At 44.0% G+C, this 22,689-nt stretch overlaps 1 protein-coding gene across 1 annotated transcript in view; it reads right to left on the reverse strand.

The window, feature by feature from the left end:
- Positions 1-490: 490 nt before the first annotated feature.
- Positions 491-22,689, reverse strand: part of CHRNB3 (cholinergic receptor nicotinic beta 3 subunit) — a 55,513-nt gene continuing 33,314 nt past the window's right edge. Inside the window, exons 5-9 of the mRNA XM_008706336.2 lie at positions 18,874-19,025; positions 17,774-17,818; positions 3,690-3,799; positions 2,583-3,465; positions 491-741 (exon numbers count right to left, since the gene is read on the reverse strand). Coding sequence (XP_008704558.2) covers positions 607-741; positions 2,583-3,465; positions 3,690-3,799; positions 17,774-17,818; positions 18,874-19,025 — 1,325 coding nt within the window. The 3' untranslated portion in view covers positions 491-606. The remainder of the gene's footprint in view (positions 742-2,582; positions 3,466-3,689; positions 3,800-17,773; positions 17,819-18,873; positions 19,026-22,689) is intronic.

Genomic DNA, 22,689 nt, shown 5'->3' on the forward strand with positions numbered 1-22,689 from the left:
GGTGGGGAGGGACTTGGGCAGCACGCATCTTGGAATCTTCATGAAAACAAGCATGCTGTGCCAGATCTGTCCCACCAGGGCAAGTCCCCAAATGGTGGTTGAGATTTGTTCACACACACTCACTGCTGTAGCAGCACGACATACAGCCAGTTTGCAAACTCAGGCAAAACCACCAAGGACACCAATAGACGCAGGAGGCCCAGGTCGGGGCACACAAATAGCTTGACCCGGAGACCGTCTTGAATCCCTGGGGGGCGTCCTCAGCAGGGCCTCAGTCCAGCTTCTGGGGGGCATCGGTCCAGCAGCCAGCGACACTCCTACTGCGTCCTGGCTGGAGAGTCAGGCCTGGAACCTACGACTCCCTGACGTCTGGGGAAGCCAAGGCAGGGGCCTGAGGAGCTTCTGCTTTATTTAAACCAAACTCGCTCCAGTGGCAACCACGAATCTACTGAGGGCAGACCCGCATTTGCCAATGCTCAGTTTCCCCGAGTCCCACGTGGGCCCTTCCGAAAAGCTCATGCGCTTGGATACTGTATGGACATGTAGCTGGAGGTCAGTTCTAAGGTGTCATTTTGTCTTTGTGGTATTTTAGATGGCTCTGGATCGCTAGTGGGAACTACGGAGCCACATCCTCAAAGCAGGAGTAAAAATCAGAACCGAGCCTGTAACTGACACGACCAGAAAGAGCCACAGAAAGATTCGGTCCAGAACTTGGGCTACGAATTTCCAGTCTTGTACCACCTGCAAAAGAGAAAAAGATGCCTTCCATTCAAGATGCAGGGCAACTGTTCTGAACTCATTTCAAGGGACTGAAAAAGACAAATACTCAGATGTATAGCACTTCAGTTTTAAAAACGCCCTGAACATACCCCCGCAGTGTCGGCTCAAATTCTTCCCGCGACCTCACCAGCAGGGCGAAGAGGAAACAGCCTGCGAACACTGTCATCAACGTTGAAGATATTCAACAGAACAACAGAATCAGGTTTGTATTTGTGAACAATTCGATCAAAACGGGAAAAGCCTGATTTTTACATACATACAAAGCCAGTATCTTCCTGATATTACATAGGAAACAAATCACAAACTTATATGACCCAATATGACAAGCCTCTCTTCCTCCACTCTGCATGTGGGTATGGCTGCTTCATCTCTGGAATGCTGGGAAACTGCCGAGGAGAGAAGTGATCAGGAAAGGACAGCAATCCTCGAGGGAGGGGGGAGACCGGGTCCCTTTGGAGGAAGGGAAGTTGAGGGACAGTGGGCAGCACGCTATCAGAACAAGGTCGGAGCAGGAAGAAGTTGAGAGGTGTGAAGGATAGGGGCCAGTTCTCTTTCGAAGGAAAAGAAATGTCCCGTTTCTATTATATGGGGATTTTATAAAGACAGACCCTTACAGGAGTTCTACAGGGGACATAGGGACTGATGGAGAACCTGAATGCAATCTGCACACATAGAGGTTTAGGAATAAAACTTTGGGGGAAAACCACAAAGAAGACACATTGAAATGTTTTAAAGTGTCAACCTTAAGTAGTGGGATTATTAATGATTTTAATTTTCTTACTGATACTTTCAGTATTTTCCAAATTCCTTACCTGATAAGGTGTTACTTTAATAATTTTTAAAAAGGCTATTTGAATCTTTGAATTAGAATTTTTAAAGGATGTAAAGAAACAACAACAAACAACCCTAAAAATAGCCGAAATGTTTTTTCTATAGCAGCATTTTTCCTAATGCTTTAAAAATGTTTTTCAGTGGATGAAAAACACAACGAATAGTAAGAGAGAATATACTAGGTAAGTGTCCAGATAAAATACAGAAGGATAGGTCTCTAAAAAAATTTTTTCGGCACATGATGTGATGAGCACTGGGTGTTATACACAAATGATGAATTACTGAACTCTGCATCTGAAACTAATGATGTACTGTACGTTGGCTAATTGAATTCAAATAAATAAATAAAAATAAAAAAATTCTTTCATAATTTTGTTTATGGGATCAATCTCTTGGCACTAATTTTCACTGATTTTAGAATAAAGTACTTGAACGCTATAAATTGGCCTCTACCTTGTTTCAAGCACAGGTACGATCTAAGTCCATGACTGTCTTGAGTCTGAAACCCACACTCTCGCCACACTTTTTTTTTTTAAATCTGTAAGCTAAATTACTATGCCCTTTTCCCTCACCAAAATATCTGTTGGAACACTATATTTTTATATTAATCCCCAAATCTAATTCTGTTTTTTTTATTTCCAAATACTACAGATAGAAATAACCATCATCGCACTAAAAATGAGAGATACATAACCAGAGACCAGGATAACCAACTTAAAATGTAGAATTAAATTATTTTAAATAGAATCATGTCTAATTGTAAGGAATGGTCCTTAATCGACTTCACTTTTGCTCCTTCTGTTTCTGTGAACTGCTTCCTAAAAATCCATAGTAAAATTCTTAGTCATGTCAGGGCTTGCTTAACATTTTACACATGGAAAGCAGAGAGCTAATAGCGTCACATTTAAACAACGACAGCATCTTGTTGTAAAGAGATATGAGAACGTTGGGACGAACACCAATGTACTCACCTGGTTGATGAAATGCTGCTTCTTCACATGCCTTGAAATGTATCGGATGGACTCAGCGGCCTTTTCCAAGAAAGCAACAAGAACTGCTTCTCCCTCGCTCACCCGTCTTTGTTTCCTTTTTTCTAGAGCTTTCCCTTTCACCACTGGTTGACTCTCATCTTTATCTGGGAAAGAGTAGCGATCCACGTGGTCCTTCATACAAAGCAATGCAGGAAGCTTTTGCAAAAACAGTGTCTTCACCCAGGGGGCCATGGGGTGGTAAGTGGAAGAGGATCTGTGGTGAACGTTAATCACGAAAACAGTCACGATAATCGACAGGGTCACGAACACCATGATGAACAGCAGGTACTCCCCAATGAGAGGAATGACTTTGGAGGAAGAGGGGATTATTTCCTCAATGACCAAGAGGAACACCGTCAGGGAAACCAGCACCGACGTCGACAGGGACAGCTTTTCGCCCTCGTCGGAGGGGAGGTAGAAGACGAGCACGGTCAGGAAGGACAGCCCCAGGCAGGGCACGATCAGGAAGAGCGTGTAGAACAGGGGCAGGCGGCGCAGCACGAACGAGTAGGTGATGAACGGATAGGCGTAGACGCCGTCTCTCCTGCTGCCCTTCAGCCCTTTTGCGTTGAGGATCTCCCATTCTCCGTTATCGAAGAAGTCCTTCCGGTCAACGTTCTCATTGATCAGAACGAGGTCAACCATGGTTCCATCGTAAGTCCACGAGCCGAACTTCATGGAGCAGTTCTGCCGGTCGAATGGGAAAAACGTGACATCCATGGTGCACGAGCTTTTGTAACTGGCGGGAGGCGTCCAAACGACGGTGCCGTTCCATCTCACGATGACTTTGGTCATGAGGGAGCCTTCGAAACGGCCGTCGGCACTGTGGTAAGAGAGTCGAACACTGATGAGTCCGGTCTTTGCCCTCCCCTCCCTCTACTAGTTGCATTTATTATTTTCCTACTGCAGAGTCAAACAATACTTCAGAAAGGAACAGTTCTCCTTTATCCTCAAAGTCGTACATTTCTCTTAATTATTTTGTCAAAGTCAGGCTTCTCCATCTCTAGTCCTAATCTGACCAGTGTATTTTTCTTCCGGGATACTTACTTTTCAAAGAGAACTATGTCAGGAAGCCAGAGAGACTCTGATGGAACTTTAATTGAACGAATTCCACCGTATTCATCAGGATTCCAGCGTAATTGGTAGTCTGTCCATTCCTGCATCAAATGAGCATACTGTAATTTTATTCTGAAAATTCAGTGTGTTTGACTTTGGAATCTTCAAGTTTATGTTAATTTACCAATCCAGTATCCATTTTAGAGCTTATGCCCCTGTACCTGTGCTTGCTAGGCTTCTCAAGATACAGGCTGAGCCAGCCTGGCCGCTGATCTTCCCAGGCCCACAGAGCCATCCTACCTGGGATTTCCAAAATTGCCATGTATCTACCACCCAATGAAGAGTCTCAGCAGCAAACGCCACTGATTTGTGATCCATTTTTTCAGTCTATTTTCTTTTTTTTTTCAGCCTATTTTCTCTTAAGAAGCAAAAGATGGATCTAACTCAGTATATTCTAGGAGAATTGGTCCAGTAATATTTTAATCTCATGATAATGGGTACAAACAATTTTGAATATCACTCAAGTGTCTTGAACAAACATCCACCCACTATGGTAATCTAAAACATCCAGTATCCACTGACTAGTCTTGATGACATTACAATTTTAATCCAATGAAAAAATATTTTCCAGGAATTTCCTTTTAAGTTCTAATCTGAATTTATCTTGTGACCACCCAATTACAGTTTTAAATTATGTTCCTAATATTGTTAGCCTCCAGATACTTACATATTTTTCCTCATAATAGAATGAAATCATTTAGCATGTTTTACAAGGGCTAATGGACCCAGATTAACAAACCTGACCACTAATTGATTGGATTATGAAGGTCAAGAGGATGATGTATGGATGATCCAATTACAGCAGATGTGGACTTTCTTAAAAAGATTTGGGTTCAGAATCTTATGAAATCTGACCTGAAAATTAAATTCTTCTATCCCACTGTCCCTCATGAGGACAGCTGAGTAATGCTGTAGGATAATATTAAATGACATTCCAGAAAGTTTGAAGGGTGTGCCTAATATGACCCTTCCTGTCATTAAAAAATCAGGAGTCAGCAGATGGGTAACGGCACTAGATGGTAAAGTACTGAAATATGCATGATGCCTGAAAAAGTATGAGATCGTACACCCCAGATGAGAGTTGTCTATCCTAGACAATATTTGTGAGGCTTGATCCTTGAAAAACAAATTGAAAAGGATATGGGTCATTAGAAAGCTGCAGTCTAAAGGATAAAAGATTGCATGCCTATTTATGGAAAACCATGCATTTGAACATTGACAGTGTAAGAGCCCAACTAATAAAGTATTTACCATGTTTACTTGGTACTCACAGGCTTCTCTTTTTTTCCTCCCTCCTCTGCCCACTTTGAAAAGCAAATACATTTTCCTTCCTATGAATAATTTGTCTCCTCCTAAGGAGACTTGTACTACCCGTAGCAGGTCTGAATCCCAGAAATGTTGAATGGAACTCAGAATAGAACTTTTTGTTTGTTTCGCTTTCACTTCTTTTACTTTCTTAAAATTGACATACAATAAAATTCACTCTTTGTGTATGGCTCTATATGCAAACAGTTGTATGATCACTAACACCATCAAGATACAAGGGCAACTCTGTTGCCTAAAATGTTTTCCTTGTGCTGCTCCTTTGTAATCAACTCCTCCCATCCCCCACCCCCTGGCAACCAGGATCTACTTTCTGATCCTGTAATGTTGCCTTTGGTCATATAAATAGAATCGATCATAGGTTAGAGAGCCTTTCGATCCTGATTTCTTTTATTTATCATAATGCATTTTAGATTCTTCTATATTAGTGATTTGTTCATTTTTATTCGTGTGTAGTATTCTCATCTATGAATATACCACAATTTATTTATCCATTCTCTGGGTAGGATATTTGGATTCTTCCAGTTTTTAATGATTACAGATAAAGCCACTATAAACCTTTTGTGCAGCTTTTTGAGTGAAAAGCGTTCTTTTCTTCTCTTGGGTAAATACCCAGGAGTGGGATGGCTGGGCCATATTGTAAGTGTATGTTCAACTTTATATGAAACTGCCAAACCGTGTCCCAGGGTGGCCGTCTCATTTTGCATTCCCGCTAGCAATGTGTGAGAGTCCTAGTTCTTTAGCCTCTTCTCCAGTACTTGCTATCGTCTCATTTTTAAAATTTCGATGATAAGAGTTCTGGAATGGTACCTCATTACGGTTTCTAACATGCCTTTTCCTAATGACTAATGATGTTGAGCATCTCTTCATGTGCTTTTTGGCCACCCATACATCTTGTTCGGTGAAGTGGCTGTTCAAACTTTGGCGTATTTTCTAATCAAGCGGTTTGTTTTATTACTGAGTTTTTAGACTTCTTTATATATTCTGGATAAAGGCCCTTCGTCAAATATTTGATTTGCAAATAGTTTCCCACAGTCTGTGGTTTCTTTATTCTCTAAACGGTGTCTTTCACAAGACAGAAGTTCTACACTCGGATGAAGTTTATTTTACCAATTTTATCTTTTAGGAACTAAGTCATATCTAAGAAATATTTGCCTAACTCAAGGTCACAAAGATTTTCTCCCATGTTTTCTTCTAGAGATTTTATAGTTTTGGGTTCTACATTTAGATCTAAAATCCATTTTGAGTTAATTTCTTAATTATGGTGTGAATATGGGTTGAGGTTTTTCAGTTTCTTCGCATATGGATGTCCTATCGTTCCTGTACCTTTTGTTGAAAAGACTAAACATTCTCCATTGAATTACCTATACACATTTGTCAAAAATCAACGAACCATAAACTGTGTGGGTCCATTTATGGGCTCTTTGTTCTGTTTCATTAATCTGTGTCCCTCCTTTCCCCAGTACCACACTCTCTTAACCCTCATCACTTTCTAGTAAGTTTTGAAATCCCGTAATGTGAGTCCTCCAACTGTCTTCTCCTTTTCCAAGTCGTTTCAGCTATTCTAATTCCTTTGCTTTTCTGTATACATTTTTAAGTCAGTTTGTTGTTATCCATAAGAAAAATCCTTCTGAAATTTTAATTGTGATTGCCTCAAATCTATAGATTGGTCTGGGGAGAACTGACATCATAATATTGAGATTTCTGACCCAGGAAAATCATTTCTTGCTCCATGTATTTAGGTCTTTGATATTTTTTAATCAGTGTTTCGTAATTTCAGCTTATAGACCCTGCACATATTTAGTTAGATTTATACCTAAGTATTTCCTGTTTTTTTGATGTTATTGTAAATGGTACTTTGAAATTAAAGGAAAAAATCAAATTGTTCATTGCTAGAATATAAATAATTGATTTTTTTATATTGACCTTGTGTATATCCTGTGACCTTGTATAAGCACATTTAATTTTAGGAGCTTTTTTGGTAGATTTTCTACATAAACAATTACATCATTTACAAATAGAAAGTTCTATTTCTTTTTTTCCAATCTGAATGCCTTTTATTGGTTTTTTTTTCTTGCTTGCTTTAAGTCACTGGCTAGGACCTTTAGTATGACATTAAATAGGAGTGGAAGAGAAGATATCCTCGCATTATTCCTGGTCTTGGGTAGAAACATTTAGTTATTCACCATTAAGTATTATGTTAGCTGTTGATTTTCATAACTGCTTTTTATTTGATTAAGGAAGATTCTTCCTGGGGCGCTTGGGTGGCTCAGTTGGTTAAGCGTTGGCCTTCAGCTCAGGTCATAACCCCAGGGTCCTGGGCTCCTTGCTCAGCAGGGAGCCTGCTTCTCCCTTTCCCTCTGCCTGCCACTTCCCCTGCTTGTGCTCTCTCTCTTTCTGCCAAATAAATAAAATTTTAAAAAGAAAAAAAAAGGGAAGCTTCTTCCTATTTCTAGTTTGCTGAGATTGGTTTTTTAAAGATTTATTTATTTATCTGAGAGAGAGAACGAAAGAGAAAGAGTATGAGTGGGGAGGGGGCAGAGGGAGAGAGAGGAGAGAATCCCAAGCAGATTCCCCACCCAGTGTGGAGCCCCACACTGGGCTGGATCCCAACACCTTGAGATCACGACCTGAACTGAAATCAAGAGTTGGACGCTCAACAACTGAGCCACCCAGGCTCCCCAAGGTTTTTTTTCTTCATCACGAATGGATCCTGAGTTGTATAAAAAGCTTTTCAGCTTCTATAGAGACGATTACGTGATTATTCTTTAATCTCTTAATAAGATGAATTACATTGATTTTCTTTTCTTCTTTTTTTAACCCAACATGGGGCTCAAACTCAAGATGCCAAGATCCAGAGTCACATGCTGTACTGACTGAGCCAGCCAGGAGCCCTATATTGACTGATTTTCAAACGTTGAACCAGCCTTGCATTCTAGGGATCCACCCCACATAGTTCTGATGTATTACAGTTTTATATAATAGTTTTTCTTCTTATATAAGGTAAAATAGGTGACCTCTGCCTTACAGAGAATAAGGATGCACTGGCCAGGAGCGTGTTGCTCTAACGGTTTTCCTGATGTTTGAATTCAAATAAAAACACAGTGAGGTTTCCTTGAGAAAAATGAAAGCAGTGAAATAGATGGCATGTACCCTTGTGGTTTTGCTACTGAAGCATTTTAAAATAATATGTTTGTAGATGTAAAAAGTACATTCCCATAATTCACCAAATCTCTAATACAAGTCTGGGCTAATTACGAGAGGAAAGCAACCCATATATTCCCCTTTTTCTTTGGGAATGTTTATATGATGATTTAATACAACTGCAGCATACATTAAAAACACTATTTTGTGGCTATGCTGATAATAAAATAAAAATAGTAAAGTATAAAAGTTACCGAGTGCTGGTGATGTGCAAGGCATTGGCCTAAGTGCTTTGTATTTATTAATGCTGATTTCTTCAATAACCTACAAATGACCTCTCATTGGTGCTGTATTAGATGAGGCACCCGTGGCTCAGAGAATTCAAGTGCCTTGTCCCAGGCCACACAGCTGGTCAGTAGAGAAAACAGGATTCAAGTCTGCTGCATGTGACTGGGTATGCCGGGCATCACAACTCCAGGAGGGGCCTTCCACATCGACTAGGACGTGAAGGGCACCCCCTGGAGGTGTGCCATGGTACACCAAAGCCACACCTTGCACTCTTTTCCCTCTTCATGCTACCTTACAGTGGAAAAACTTGTGGCTTAAAATTCTTCATAACGTCAGTTGTTTGACCAAGCTTTCTGTGGCTCTGCTCTCAAGGATGTTTCCGGGCTGCTGATTCTTATAAGGTTATTGACTCTGTACTCGGGCTAAAACAGTAGCTTATTCTATCTTTTCCTCTGTTAAAAAAAGAAAATGAAGACAATAACAACAGGAAATCTATTTGGCCTTAATGGTAAAATATCTGTACCAAAGTGGAGGAATTATCCAAATAAGCATGTTACATTGTGTCCAAGTTCATGGACAAACAAGGGGAGAGAAATTACGGATGAAGATGAACTGTTAATAACAGGAGCCTTTGGCTGACTTCCACTCAGGCAAGGTTTTGTTTGAGAAGGAAATGGCATGTCAGGAGTTCTTTATAGAAAGAGGAGAAAATGAATTCAGAAATAAAGTGGAGACATACTGCCTGCTGCCTCAAGTTCACCTGCCTTTCTCCTGGTAAGAGCACCCCAGTTTCCTCTTGGGGAACCACTTTACTGCATAGTCACCTACCAGCTATGGGTGGATCTGACTCTTCCTCCTGCCCCAGAAATGGGGCTGCGCCTCACACCTGCCCACTGTGATCTTCCAGGACGGCAGGTAACCACATGGGAAACAGTGAGATAGCATGAATCTTCTGGAACCACTGGAAAAGAGGCTGGCCATTCTCTCTCCTGCTGAACGTGAACACAGGAAGCACTTTGAGGCTGAAGCTGATACAGCCACTTTGCTGCCACTAGAGGAGGGCTGAGATGAGAATGGGGTCACCTGGAGGACGAGGAGCCCAGAGACACACAGAGGGAACACCATCCCTGGGAGTATTGCTTGAGCCCCCCGATCAAGCTGCGTGTAACCCTGGCCTTGTCCCTGGACTTTCCAGGCTGTGAAAGACAGTATGTTCTGTTTTTGCTGAAGCCAGTCTGGGTTGGGTTGTCTGTCGTGTGCAACTAAAAACTTCTCAGCCGATCCTGGGAGAATGTGAGTAGATCTTGAGTAGGTGGTGGGCCGCCGGCCAGCAGGCAGTGAGCCGCAGGGACAGACTCCGGCGGACTGGCGGATTGGCGCTGGCTCTGTCTTGAGTGGACAACGTTGGTGAGCTCAGCCACGGAGTCCAGTCGCACACTTCCTCCGTTTGGAACGTAAAGATTGCTGCAACAACACTGCCTGCTTCTTGGGTCCAGTTTCCTCTGTGCTGGAGGCACAGCCGGCCTTTCCCGCGCCTGGTTCCACGCTGCAGGGAAGGTGGATGGCAGCCATGCTAGGGCTTCTGCCTTCTTGCAAATGCCAGCAAACACATAGCTGGTTTTGCCTGGTTCTAAGGGAACCAGGGCAAACCCTAGGGTGTGGGGCTTTTCGGTCAGGAAGACCTCCAGACCTCCAACCACAGGATGAACAGCCGCGGCCCTAGAGAACAGAGTGGTGGTGGTTTATTGGGCTTACAGTTTGGGGGGAATGGAGACATTCCACAAGTACGAAAGGCTTATGCTCACACGGAACACGTCGCTGCTGCCCTGTACTCCTGGCCTGGGGCTGTCTCACATAATAAGAAACAAATGGGCACGCCTTGTGGTCACTGCTCTGAAGGGGATGCAGTTTGGGTGTAATGGTAGGGAACAGCAGGGTGGACAGGGAAGGTAGTTCTGAGGAGACAACCTCAAAAGCTGAGACCTGAAGGGTAGGGAGGAGCAGTGAGTGGCGGTATGTGGTAGGGGAAAGGAGGGGGGCTTGGGAAGGTGCTGGGGCAGAAGTGAGTGAACGATGAAGGAGGGGTGCATTGAATCCTCAAGGAGGACGTAAAGAAATCTAAAGTGATTTAGGTTTCATTCCTTTTTTTTTTTGTTTTGTTTTATTTATTTATTTGTCAGAGAGAGAGCGCACAAGCAGGGGGAGTGGCAGGCAGAGGGAGAAGCAGGCTCCCTGAGCAGGGAGCCTGATGCGGGACTCGGTCCCAGGAGTTCCTGGGATCATGACCTGAGCCAGAGGCAGATGCTTAACCAATTGAGCCACCCAGGCCTCCCCTGAGTTTCATTCCTAACCAGTAAATAGAAAGGAGTTAGGTGTGACTTTTGGTCAATGCTGCTTACTTTGGAGTACCCAGAAGAACAAAAGCACTAAATTGGAGTCAGAAGCCCTGAGTTTCCTACCCATATGGTCCTTTACTGGTTGTACTCCTTTGTGAGGTATCCTTCTATAACCAGACCTGGGGAATCAGAGATGTTCTCCCTGACACATCCATCCAGAGGGGTTTCCTGAATTTCAACCAACATATGCTCCCTCACGATGCGGACAGAGCCCCATGCCCCAGGACGACAGCACGTGCTACGTCAGAGTGTCAGGGTGAGGGTTCAGAGCCCTTTCCTCTATCTTGCTAAGGAGCTCTGAGACTTTCTAGTCACTTCCTGTTCTCCCTGAAACCCTGGGGACATCTGGAGACTAATCTCCTGTCTCTCCCCTCTTCAAGTAAGAGATTAGAAATAACATCCTGTGTTCCTATAGCCTGCTCCGGCCAAGCTTCACAAAGCCCTTTACAAACACCAGCTCTACCCTGAAGCAGTGCCTGGGTGGAGAGCTGTGTCATTGCAGTAAACGGGAGAGCACAGGATATGTCAGGGCCAAAGAGCAAAGTTAATCTATGACTAAGAAAAAGAATGGAAAAATAGGTTTTTTAATTCTGAAAAGTGCAATTCCTATCCATATCATACATATTCCCTTAAAATTGTCCTTTCTTACAGACATTATCTGAAATATCACTCATAAATGTCTAGCTATTATCCAGAACCAAATTTCATTTAAACCTAAATCAAAGACTTTTTTACTACAAAAAAATTCTTCTAGTTTTTCTTAGTTTAATACTAAGACCGAAAGATAGTAAGGAACAAGTAATGCCTCGATTTATAGCCTCTGGGGCATCCCTGGGATCTTCGATGTTCTTAAAATCAAGTATGAAATTCTTTTTTTCCCCTAAAGATCGTATTTATTTGAGAGAGAGCGAGCGTGAGAGAGCACAAGCAGGGGGAGAGGCAGGCAGAGGAAGAAGCAGGCTCCCTGCTGCGTGAGGAGCCTGATGCGGGATGCGATCCCGGGACCTTGGGATCATGACCTGAGCTGAAGGCAGATGCTTAACCCACTGAGCCACCCAGGTGCCCTCAAGTGTGAAATTCTGAAAACAAGTTAATGTTGATTCATTTTTATCTTAAAGGCAACAACATGACATATTCCATGTCTCATATTCCCATTATAACCATGAGTTGTCGGGGCCAAGAAATGGGATTTGTCATTAAGGGTGAAAAAGCCTCCAAAGGTGGCAGCAGGAAATGACATTTGTTGAGTCCCCACTATGCGCCAGACAACGCGGCAGTCATATTCACACACGATCGCATTGCACCTCTTAACAGCACTGTGAGCTAGGCATCGCCTCTGTTTTATAGATGAAGAGACTAAGGGTCAGAGAGCCAAATGACTTGCCCAAGTTTACACAGCAGGATTTCTGATTCCTAACTCCTAATTCCTGCTCAATTCTCACTCAGCGTCCACCAAACTGGCCTCCTGTGCTGAGGTCCGAGTGAGGCTAGGAGAAGAAAGGAAACTAAGGCCGGAGATACATTCACAGACTTGTAGGTGCCATTGCAGGTTGTGGGAGGTACTTAGACTTTGGGAAGATCCCCCAGACCTTTACAGCAAGGCCGAGGCTTCCATGGCAGGTTTGTTTCTGATTTCTTCTCCGAGACCAGCACCAGGGCTCTAGCCTATGAGGCCTGCATATGTTTGCTGAACTTTTTGTTGATCTAAAACGGGAATCAGCTGTTGGAGAAACAAGGCTGCTTTGAGATGTTGGCCTTGGCAGACGTTCAGGCAGTTTTATCTTCCTCGGGAAAATGAAGGGGATAGGACAGCAAAGTGCTCTCAGCTACAGTGAAGCCGGATCACTCAGAATCTTGCTGTCTTATTGGTGTCTACACCGGATGGTGCCCAGCCCAGCATCTTACGCAGTGCCCGGTGCTTGTGCCCGAGTGCCCAGGAAATGCTTGTTGAGTGAGTAATTTTGACATCTGCTGTCTTAGTGATTACTCACATGATCGTGTCTAGGCCAAGGGTCCAATGCTTTATCATGAAAGAAAGCGTGGTTTCATTTCCCATTCGCCTTTAAGCTGCTCGCAGTACAGTTTTCCTAACCTTGAATGTGACGGAGCAGAATCTCGGTGGCGAGGCATTAAGTACTTTCTCATGTAGTTTTAGTGAGTCCGTGTTAATAATCTATTTATGATTAGTAGGGTTTTGATTACTCTCTAGAAGTAGGAAGGAAGAAGACAAATGAGTTTCCAAAATAAAATCAATAAAATAAAAATAGCTGTACATAGAGGACTTTCTCAGGATGTCACTAAATTTATGCTCGATAAAGGTCTTTGGTTAAGAGGACGAAGGAAGAACATCTAAATAAAGCAGAGGAGAACTATGGAAATAGAGGGTCAGACGGAAGAATTGCATTAAAAAACCAAGCATCTCAGTCGCAGAAACCACGTAGAACATGTTTTTGTTCCAAGTACGAAGGGTTTTATTCTCTCTGTGATGTGAATCAGGAACATTTTTCAGTGTCTGGGCAGCAAATGGGAAAAGAACAGGTTTATCGTTCCTGTCTTTATTTTGACAGAGGCATACAGGGCGGCTGGGGAGTTCCCATAGGTTTGCTCTGGTGTGGGAGCTTTGGGGAGTTAGGTGATTGGAAAGAATATACAGTTCACAACTTCTCTATCCTTTTTGGCTTGTGGAACGTCTATTGATCCTGTGAGACCTAACTTAAATATCTCCTTCCTTGGAAGCTTCCCCGATTTTCTCCCTGCCTCATTGTCATTTTTGTAGTGACACAGTACTTATGCAGATTTGCCTTATGGTGGTTATCATATTATAGTCGTTGTTTTTTACACAAGAAACACTATGTCCTCTCCTTGAAGGCAGGGCAATTTACTCTTCACAAACCTTAGCAGAGGGGCTGACACTCAGAAGGCTCTCAATAAACTCTGTGGAATGAATGGAAGATGGAGTGAATCCTTACTTCATTCTCTCCGAAATGCCTTTCTAGACCATCGGATATCCCAGAGCCTGAGGGACCAAAACCTTAGAAGACAAGGACTAGGAAGGAAGTAGTCTCCGCAGGGACGGCACTGAGCGGGGCACTGAACATCTTCCATCCGCTCCCTTGTCCAAGGCAAGGGAAGGATTTCTTCATGGGAGCCCAACTTCACTTAACAGTGCCTAACCTTGGACAAGTGACTCCGATTCTCCAATGTTCAGTTTTCTCATCTGCAAAGTGGGGTCCTAACAGAACCTACCTCACAAGGTGGCTGTGAGAATGAACTGAGTTCATTCCTATGACACACCCAAGCAGAGCAACCCAGCACTTAAGTCCGTGGTCATTAACTCGTAGGTATTATTGTTAGCTACTCTAAAACCGAGATCTGTATAAAACACCCATGGTTTTTCACGTCAATTTTTTCTTGTTTTTAGAAGCTCTTTTCTTTGAACCTTTATCATCTCTTTTCTTTTATCCTTCATCTTTCTTTTACCTTTTTAGTTTTAAAAAGCTAAGGGCGCCTGGCTGGCTCAGTCAGTGGAACATGGGACTCTTGATCTCATGGTGGTGGGTTCGAGCCCCATGTTGGGTGTAAAGATTACTTAAAAATAAAATCTTACAAAGAAATAAAAAGGTACATATACATCATATGATGGAACTCAAATGCCTTCTATTCCATGCAGCCCTCCCTGACTGCCACCATGCCACCAATTCATCTTTCTTTTTTTGCTCCCACACTCTTTGTGTCCTGTGCTCGCTTCAGCAGCACACGCGCCTCACTGTTTGTCCCATAACATAGCATGTACTGACTAATACTTATCATGACATTTGCACTCCCCATCCAATCTGTGTGTGCAGAATAGCTTTGATAATGTTCTCTGTGGTTCCATGAAGTGTACAGAGGTTTCTCCTACTTTGGCTTTTCCACTGATTTAGAAGCAGGGCTTGATGGTTAGTGCAGAGACTGGGTATGGAGAGAAGGCCCTAAACGGGGAAACCCAGAGTCCAGCCAGATGAACTCCTGGACGCCTCGTCTCTGTAAACAGGGGCAGTGTGATACCTGCTGTGTGAATTCAGAGTGTTGAGAAATGTACATGAGAGAAGAGAGATGACAACCTTTTGCAAATTTGATGCAGTGAAAGTCTATTATTCTCTGGCTAATATAAAAAAGACAAGAAATAACAAGTGCTGGTGAGGATGTGGAGAAAAGGGAACCCTTGTGCACTGTGGGTGGGCATGCAAACTGGTACGCCACTGTGGAAAACAGTATGGAGATTCCTCGAAAAATTAAAAATAGAACTACCCTATGATCCAGTAATTCCACTGCTGGGTATTTACCTAAAGAAAATGAAAACACTAATTTAAAAAGATACAGGTACCCCTATGCTTATTGCAGCATTATTTACAATGGCCAAGATACGGAACCAGCTCAAATGTCCATTGATAAATGAATGGGTAAAAAAGATGTGGTATATATATATATATATATATATATATATATATATATATATATACACAATAGAATATTACTCAGCCATAAAAAAGAATGAGATCTTGGCATTTGTGACAACATGGATGGACCTAGAGGGTATCGCGCTAAGTGAGACAAATCAGACAAAGACAAATACCATATGATTTCACGTATATATGGAATTTAAAAAACAAAACAAATGAACAAACAAAGAGGCAGAACAGATCCACATACAGAGAACAAACTGGTGGTTGCCTGAGAGGAGGTCAGAGAGGGATGGTCAAAATGGGGGGGCGGTAGGAGATAGACTCTCAGTCTGGAATGAAGGAGCCACAGGGATGAAAGGTACAGCACAGGGAACGTAGTTATTGGTATTGTAATGGCATGTAGGCGACAGATGGGAGTGACACTTGTGGTGAGCACAGCATGCAGGACAGACTTGTTAGAGCTCCGTTGCACACCTGAAAACTAATGCAATATTGGGTGCCAACCAGACTTTAATGAAAAAAAAATCTATTATTCTCATTACTTCTAAAAAATGGGAACCTAAGTCGTCGAGGTGGGTTTTTCCAAGCATTGGCTTGCCCTACTCCTATGGGCTTCTCTTGCTCTGTTTTGGGGCCTGGAGATGTTTAGGTTTTGCCTCTGTCTTGACCTGGAGGCCCTCACCAGGCCACTGTGATTCCAGTGGCACAGCTTAGCTGGAGGTCATTTCCACAGTTGTAGTTAAGTTCTGAGGAGCCGCGGCTTGTCACCCACGTCTACCGAAATGACGTCATGTTTTCAAAATCTCAAGCAAAGTGAAAAGCGCCAATATGAAAGGCCAAGAGTCCCTGGACCACTGTTTTGTGAGAGAGTAATAAAAGCTAATCTCAAGGAGCAGTTGCAGAGGATGTGTGTGTGTGTGTGTGTGTGTGTGTGTGTGTGTGTGTCTGTTAGCTTCCTAAACCCATTTGCACTTTAAAAGCTTTTATTCTCTCCCCTGCAAGCTCAAATACAGCACCTCGTACTGATTTTTATTACCTCAAAATACTTCTGAATTCCACAACCTCTCAGCTGCAGAAGTGGGGTACATCACTGAGGAAGGAGATGGGTATACAGAAAAATATGTTTATTTGAATTGTATTTTTCTATCTACATTACCAGCTTATTATTTTCTCCTGGACATCTTTATGTGCAAGTAAAATAATACACAGATCCATTTCGTAACTTGCTACCATACCTACCAGTCAAAGAATTGAAGGATTAGAGAGTAGTAAAAATGATAATAATTCTGTGACTCTGACCAAAGTTTTTGGGTGGGAGAAATATGACACGAAGGAAGCCCAGGGAAGCTCCCTACAATCTCGGTCCACTGTTCCTATAAACCCTTAGCAGAGCTGAACGATGTCTCGGGAACCTGGATAGGTATTAACTTATTTCAATACAAATGAACAAAAAACATTATGTATGTATGTTAAAATTCAGTGAGATATTTAAGATCCCTCACCAGGAAGATTTTAAGTCTATGGGAGGTGAAGCAATATCTGGACATTCAGGAAAAAACAAGTAAGTGCTGACGATGACAACAACAAAAAATAAGGAGACCAAACGTCTCACTTCCTATCAAAGAAGTGCCAGTATTTTCTCCTTTACATCACATGTGCAAAACTGGGCTTTGAAAGGTAGTTTCCCCTGACTGCTCTAGGACAAGCTGCTCTGAACGGACGCTTCGGTTTTAGCTGACAGGCTCCAGTCACGCTCAAAGCAAGCTCTCTAAGCAGAGCTGAACCCGTTCAAAAATGCCTTTTTAGTTATTTACTTATTTATTTTTAATTTATTTTTAAAATTATATTCAATTAGCCAACATACAGTTCATCATTAGTTTTTGACGTAGTGTTCAACGAGGCATTGGTTGCATATAACACCAGGAAAACGTATGTTTCTTATTTTGTTTCAGGCTTCACTTTGTTCTGAAATTGATGATGAGAGGCCTTCTGTCCTCCCTGTTTTCTCTTTCTAGGGAGCAACGGGAAAGACTAGGGGCAGATTCCTCCCACGGAGGACCAGTGGGGATGAGGGAGAATTTAAGATCGCTGATTGCTTTCTCTAGTTGCTGTACTCTAGCAGGGGCAGGGGACGTAAGCGGCACTCTGGAGCTCCCCCCCCTCCTCCAAGTAGCCAGGGAGCAGTGCCCAGGCCTCGGTGTCAGAGTCCCTCCACACATGCCTCCGAGCTTCCAGGACTGGCTCTCCAGCTCCCGCAAAAGATAAGTAAATAATAGACCCTTCCCAACCATTCCCAAATATCTCCCCGAGGAACCCAATATGCTCTGTAAAATAACTGTTATTCAAATGGGTGTCTTTCTAAATAGAAAAGCATGGCAATAATCAGGTTAGCGGATATAATGCTTGGGTTGACAGTTACCTGTTTGAGCCACACATTTGTTGTCATCAGCTGATTCTTTTCATCCTAAGAAAGTGACAATTAGGAAGAGGTAAATTCAAATTAAGCGAAGTTGTTTTTAGATTTTTTTTCTTTTGTCAGAAAGACCTCTCTGACACATACATTTGAGGTATTCAAAGTGTAAAGGATTCTCAACTTAAGCACAGTTAAATGGCATGGGATCCTAAAAAATTATGCATATTTTGCTTAAAATAAAAAATGATAATTAAAGCAAGTAGCAGTTCATTGTGGTGATATTTATCTAAAATTGCATAACCCAGAAAGCATGGTAAGGTGGCAAAGCAGAATGACTATCAGCGAAGCCAGAGATTGGTTTTGCATGATTTTCTAGAAGGAATCCTTGGGCATTGAGTCAGCTGGGGGTGGAGGGTGATCCTGTGAGTGATGGGGCGGGAGATTGGGGCAATATGGGAGGATTATTCTGGAACTCTGGGGACCACGGCAGGATGACTTTGCAGAATGGGCTTGTTAAAGTTCACTGATCTCCCCGGATTGCAATCATGGCAGAAGTGGGGACCCCACAGGAACATTGGCAGAGAACGTGAAGGTATGGGTGGGGCAGGGGAACATGTGGGGTCCTGAGTGCATTCAGGAGGGTGATGGGGTCGCCAGGCACTCACTTGGGAGCCACCAACATCATCTGCCTTCTCTCCCTGCCAGCACCCCTGAAAGCTCTCACGCAGTCCCGGTGACACCGAATCAGCCTGGGGGCACTGAGGAGCCCTTGGCTCAGTTCTCCCTTCTCTCCCGCCCCTTGCTCCTGGGTGCTCGTCCCGGTGCCCAGCCAGCCCTCCAGGGGCAATGCCTGTCCTAGCAACCACATCGGCCCCCCGGCAAAAGGTCCCACACAGACAGCGCGGCAAAGAAAATTTATGCCACAACACTTCTCATTCCTTCCTCGGGTCATTTCACGGGCCTCTTGGGGCAGATTTTCTCTCACAGTAAGCTATTTTTAAAATGGAAATGGCAGACATGGGGAAAGAAAGCAAAATAAAATCTTAGACTCACAAACAGGTTAAGGAATGCATGTTCTTTTCCGCTCCGCGCCAAGGATTACTCACCACATCTACCAGCTGAGATATTTTCAATCCGAAATATACTTTTATGGTGTCATTAGAATTTAATACAGGGCGAACCCATTTCTGATAACCTTGGAATAAGTGTCTGAGGAGGGCGTCTTCGCTTTCGGCTATTGAGCTGAATCCTGCAGCGGCTGCAAAAATCATGAGGGGAACCGAATTAATGGGAAAGGCATCGTGGCTGGTTTAGCGTCCTACAGCCTGAAGCTTCATACAGTCTACACAGCCTAGTGCAGCAAAGGCAGCTTTGAGTGTACAAGGTTCTCGAACCGTTCTCCGTGCCCACAACACACGGCTGAAAGCAGACCCAATGCTTTATCCAGAGCTTGACTCTGTCACGGGATTTTCCCATCATGACATCAGCACTTTGACCCCAAGAATCCCCTACGCTACCCGCTTACCTCTCCCTCACATCTCACCTGAGTTGCCACCTCCTCACAGACACCGTCTCTGCCCACGTGCGACTGTCCGCCACCGCGCCCTATTGGCTCCATCCTGTCCCTTGCCACACTGTGTGGTGTATTTGGCATTGTCTATCCCTCCCCTGAGCTCCATGATGGCAGGCACAGTATCCGTTTTACTTGCTGACGTTTTTCCAGCACCTAGAACAGTGCCTGCCCACAGCACATGCTCATTTTACATCTATTTAGTGAATGGAATGAAAGGAATATGTTGGAGCCATTTTCCACACATATCCATTGAACACCTACTGCATCCCTTGTGCCGATTGTTCCCTTGCCTTCTTTCTAAGGAAGTCTTCCCTTATAAAGACCTTCCCTGGTCAACAACCAGGTGCTAACACTCTTCTCTACCCCTATATGTCTGAGAGCTTAAGACACACCCTAATTTTAAGCTTTGACCCTCAGGCTGAAGAAATGGTTTAGGAATGCAGTCTAGAGATAAGTTATGTTTCTTTCCAAAAGCATTATGCTATCAAATTTAAAGCAAGGAAGCTTTGTTGTTGGTGTCTTGAATATAATCCAGCTCCTCTCATGGTATATTCAGCACCCTATTCATTCTGCACTGTGTGGTTTACCAAAGAAAACCTTTTTTCCCACTGAGAGACACATGATGGGCAGTGATCACATGCAAGACACACCCCAAAGTTTACGCAATCAAAATGCAGATTATTAGTAGGAAGAAGAGCCAACATTCCTTGCGTGTGCATAGACCTTCGCTTTACTAAGGGAGTAGCAATGAAAAATCCACTCTGTTTTTAAATGGAAGTATAATTAACGTCCAGTGTTACATTAGTGTCAAGTGTGCAACATAATGACGCAACAGTCCCACACACGACTCCGTGCTCATCACCACAAGTCCAGTCACCATCTGTCACCCAACAACGTCATTACCACCTTATTGACTATATTCCCTATGCTGTACTTTTCATTTCTGTGACCTATGTATTGTGTCACTGGAAGTCTGTCCCCCCAGTTACAAAATAAGTAAATTGAAACCCACTCTTAATGCTCCTAGGGCTGAACAGAGGTGTCCATAAAATGGGTTGCATACTCGGGCTGCCCCCACCCTGTTCTCTAACTCTCTAAAAAGCATATTAAAGTGCAAATGAGTGATGGAGAGAGCTGTAACTTATGTTTGTGCTTAGTTATTTAAAAAGCTAACTGTTCTCTCGCTTTGCTACTTGAGCTGTTCTCAGGGAGCAGAGCTATGCTAAGGAGCAGGTCAGCTGGGCGGCCGCCAGGACAGCACTCTGTAAATGCCCTAAAACCTTACTGGAAGTGTAGGGGAGGGTGGGAGTTGAAATTCCCCGAAGCCTTCTGAGGGACGGGCTGTTCACTTGCTCAGGCTACACTTCACAAGTTTCCCTACCCCACATCCAGTCTTTACTTCCTCCCAAATCCATCGCAACTCTGATTATTTCCCACCATCCCCTCTGGTCCCACCCAAGTCACAAACTCCATCATCTCTCAGATTCGTGCACAGCTTCCTCATCGCTTCCACTCTTGCCCCCTTTACAGTTCATTTTCTGCTCAGCTCTAGAGCCATCTCTTACAAGCGGGAGAGATTATGTCACTTCCTGCTCAAACCCTCCTCATGGCTTCCCATCAAACCTAGAAGAGACATCTCACATTCTCACCATGGTTTCTCGGGCTGTGTATGGTCCCTACCCTCTCCCACTCCTCCCTCAGCCCTCCTCCCCAGGGCCTCAGGCCCATCTGCTCTTTCCAAAACATGCCTGTGTGCTTCTGTTTGGGGCAGTCCCTTGCCCTGTAGAGACCCCATGACCCCACGCTCATTCCTTCATTTTGTCCCATCTTTGCTCACCTGTCATCTCCTTGAAGAGGTCATTTTGGGTTACGCAATCTAAACATCCTCCTCACACTTTATCCCCTTGACGGTACTTTATCTTGCATTGGAGCACTTGGACATGTCATATGTGTTGTTTATTGTCTGTCTGTCCCATGGGAAAATGGCAGCTCCAGGAAACCTTCCTCACTGCTGCCTCCCAGCTCTGTGGGGCTTGGCACATCATGGTTGCTGAGCCAACACCTGTGTAGCAAAGCAGTGAGCTACTCAGCTTCTGTTTGCTGAGTGGTGTTTGGAGATTTTGGGCCAGAGCTGAATTGCTCAGGAGAAGAGAGAGGCAGGGAGGCCACAGCTGTCCTCCCCCTGCCTTCCCCTGTGCGAGCAGCCCTCCAGTAAGGAGAATATTGTTTCCTGGGAACCGTGGCAGTGGCTGCTGGTTTCCTGCTCAACAGCCTATTTGCCCTTTCTTTTTCAGTAACAGGTGCTAAATTTATTCAGGATTGCATGGTGCCAGCCTAAAATGTTCCCTTCGCAGTCTCCCTTATAGTTGGGGATGGCCATGTGACCTACACATTGGCCACTTCGGAGACAAACAGAGCCAGGGGGTGAGGTTGTAGGAATACTGTGGAAGAGGACAGACTCGGTCCAACCTGCACCTTTCACTTTTTGGCTTTCAGCCTTTGCTCTCTTTCCAGCCTGGAGCTGGAACACAGTATCTAGGGATTTGGCCACACAGGTATCTCACACAGCCTGATGAAAGCTCCACACATAAGAAAGAGAGACGGAGCATGGGTCCCTGAGAGTGCTATAGGACCGCCAACCAGCCCAGGACTGCCTGCCTCCAAATTTCTTGGTGTGTGGGAAAAGCAACCCTCCTTTTGGGATAAATGGTTATAGCCATTGTTACATACATCTGAGGGCAGTTCTAGCAGCTGAGCCACAGAGCCCTGCCCTTCTCCGAGAGCCCCTGTGTCCCAGTTCAGGCCAGTGAGAACTAATTACTTACGACACCATCTCACAATGGATGGAGACACTCCAGGAAGGCTGAGAGCAACTGCGTAATGTCTGAACCCACACACACACACACACACACACACACGGACTTCTTAGTTTGGACAGCCCTGCCATTATAATTCTGGACTTGAGAGAAGGTCCTGAGAACAGACACTGTACTTTTGAATTTCCTTTCCTGGCAGGACAATTTTACTGTCAGTTTGCAGGGAGTTGGAGTTGCACATCGGGAGGGACCTTCTAAAATGCTGACCTTGACAATTCCCAGCACTTGCGACCTTCAAAGCTACACGCTCCTCGGGGATGGCTGGATCCCTGCTCTTTGCCGGGATCCAAAGGGATATAAGCAGATCTGCTCTCTCAGGGACCGTTGTATGTTTTACCCACTTTGGCCAATGTCAGAAGGTGAGCTGCTGTCCGAACTGAGGAACAAAACTCGGAAATCTGTACTGACAGTGATGGACTGAATACCTAAGTCCCTTCAAATTCCTGTGCTGAAGCCCTACACATCCCCCCCCC

This window comes from Ursus maritimus, unplaced genomic scaffold (genome assembly GCF_017311325.1).
Source record: "Ursus maritimus isolate PB19 unplaced genomic scaffold, ASM1731132v1 scaffold_28, whole genome shotgun sequence".
Lineage (NCBI taxonomy): Eukaryota > Metazoa > Chordata > Mammalia > Carnivora > Ursidae > Ursus > Ursus maritimus.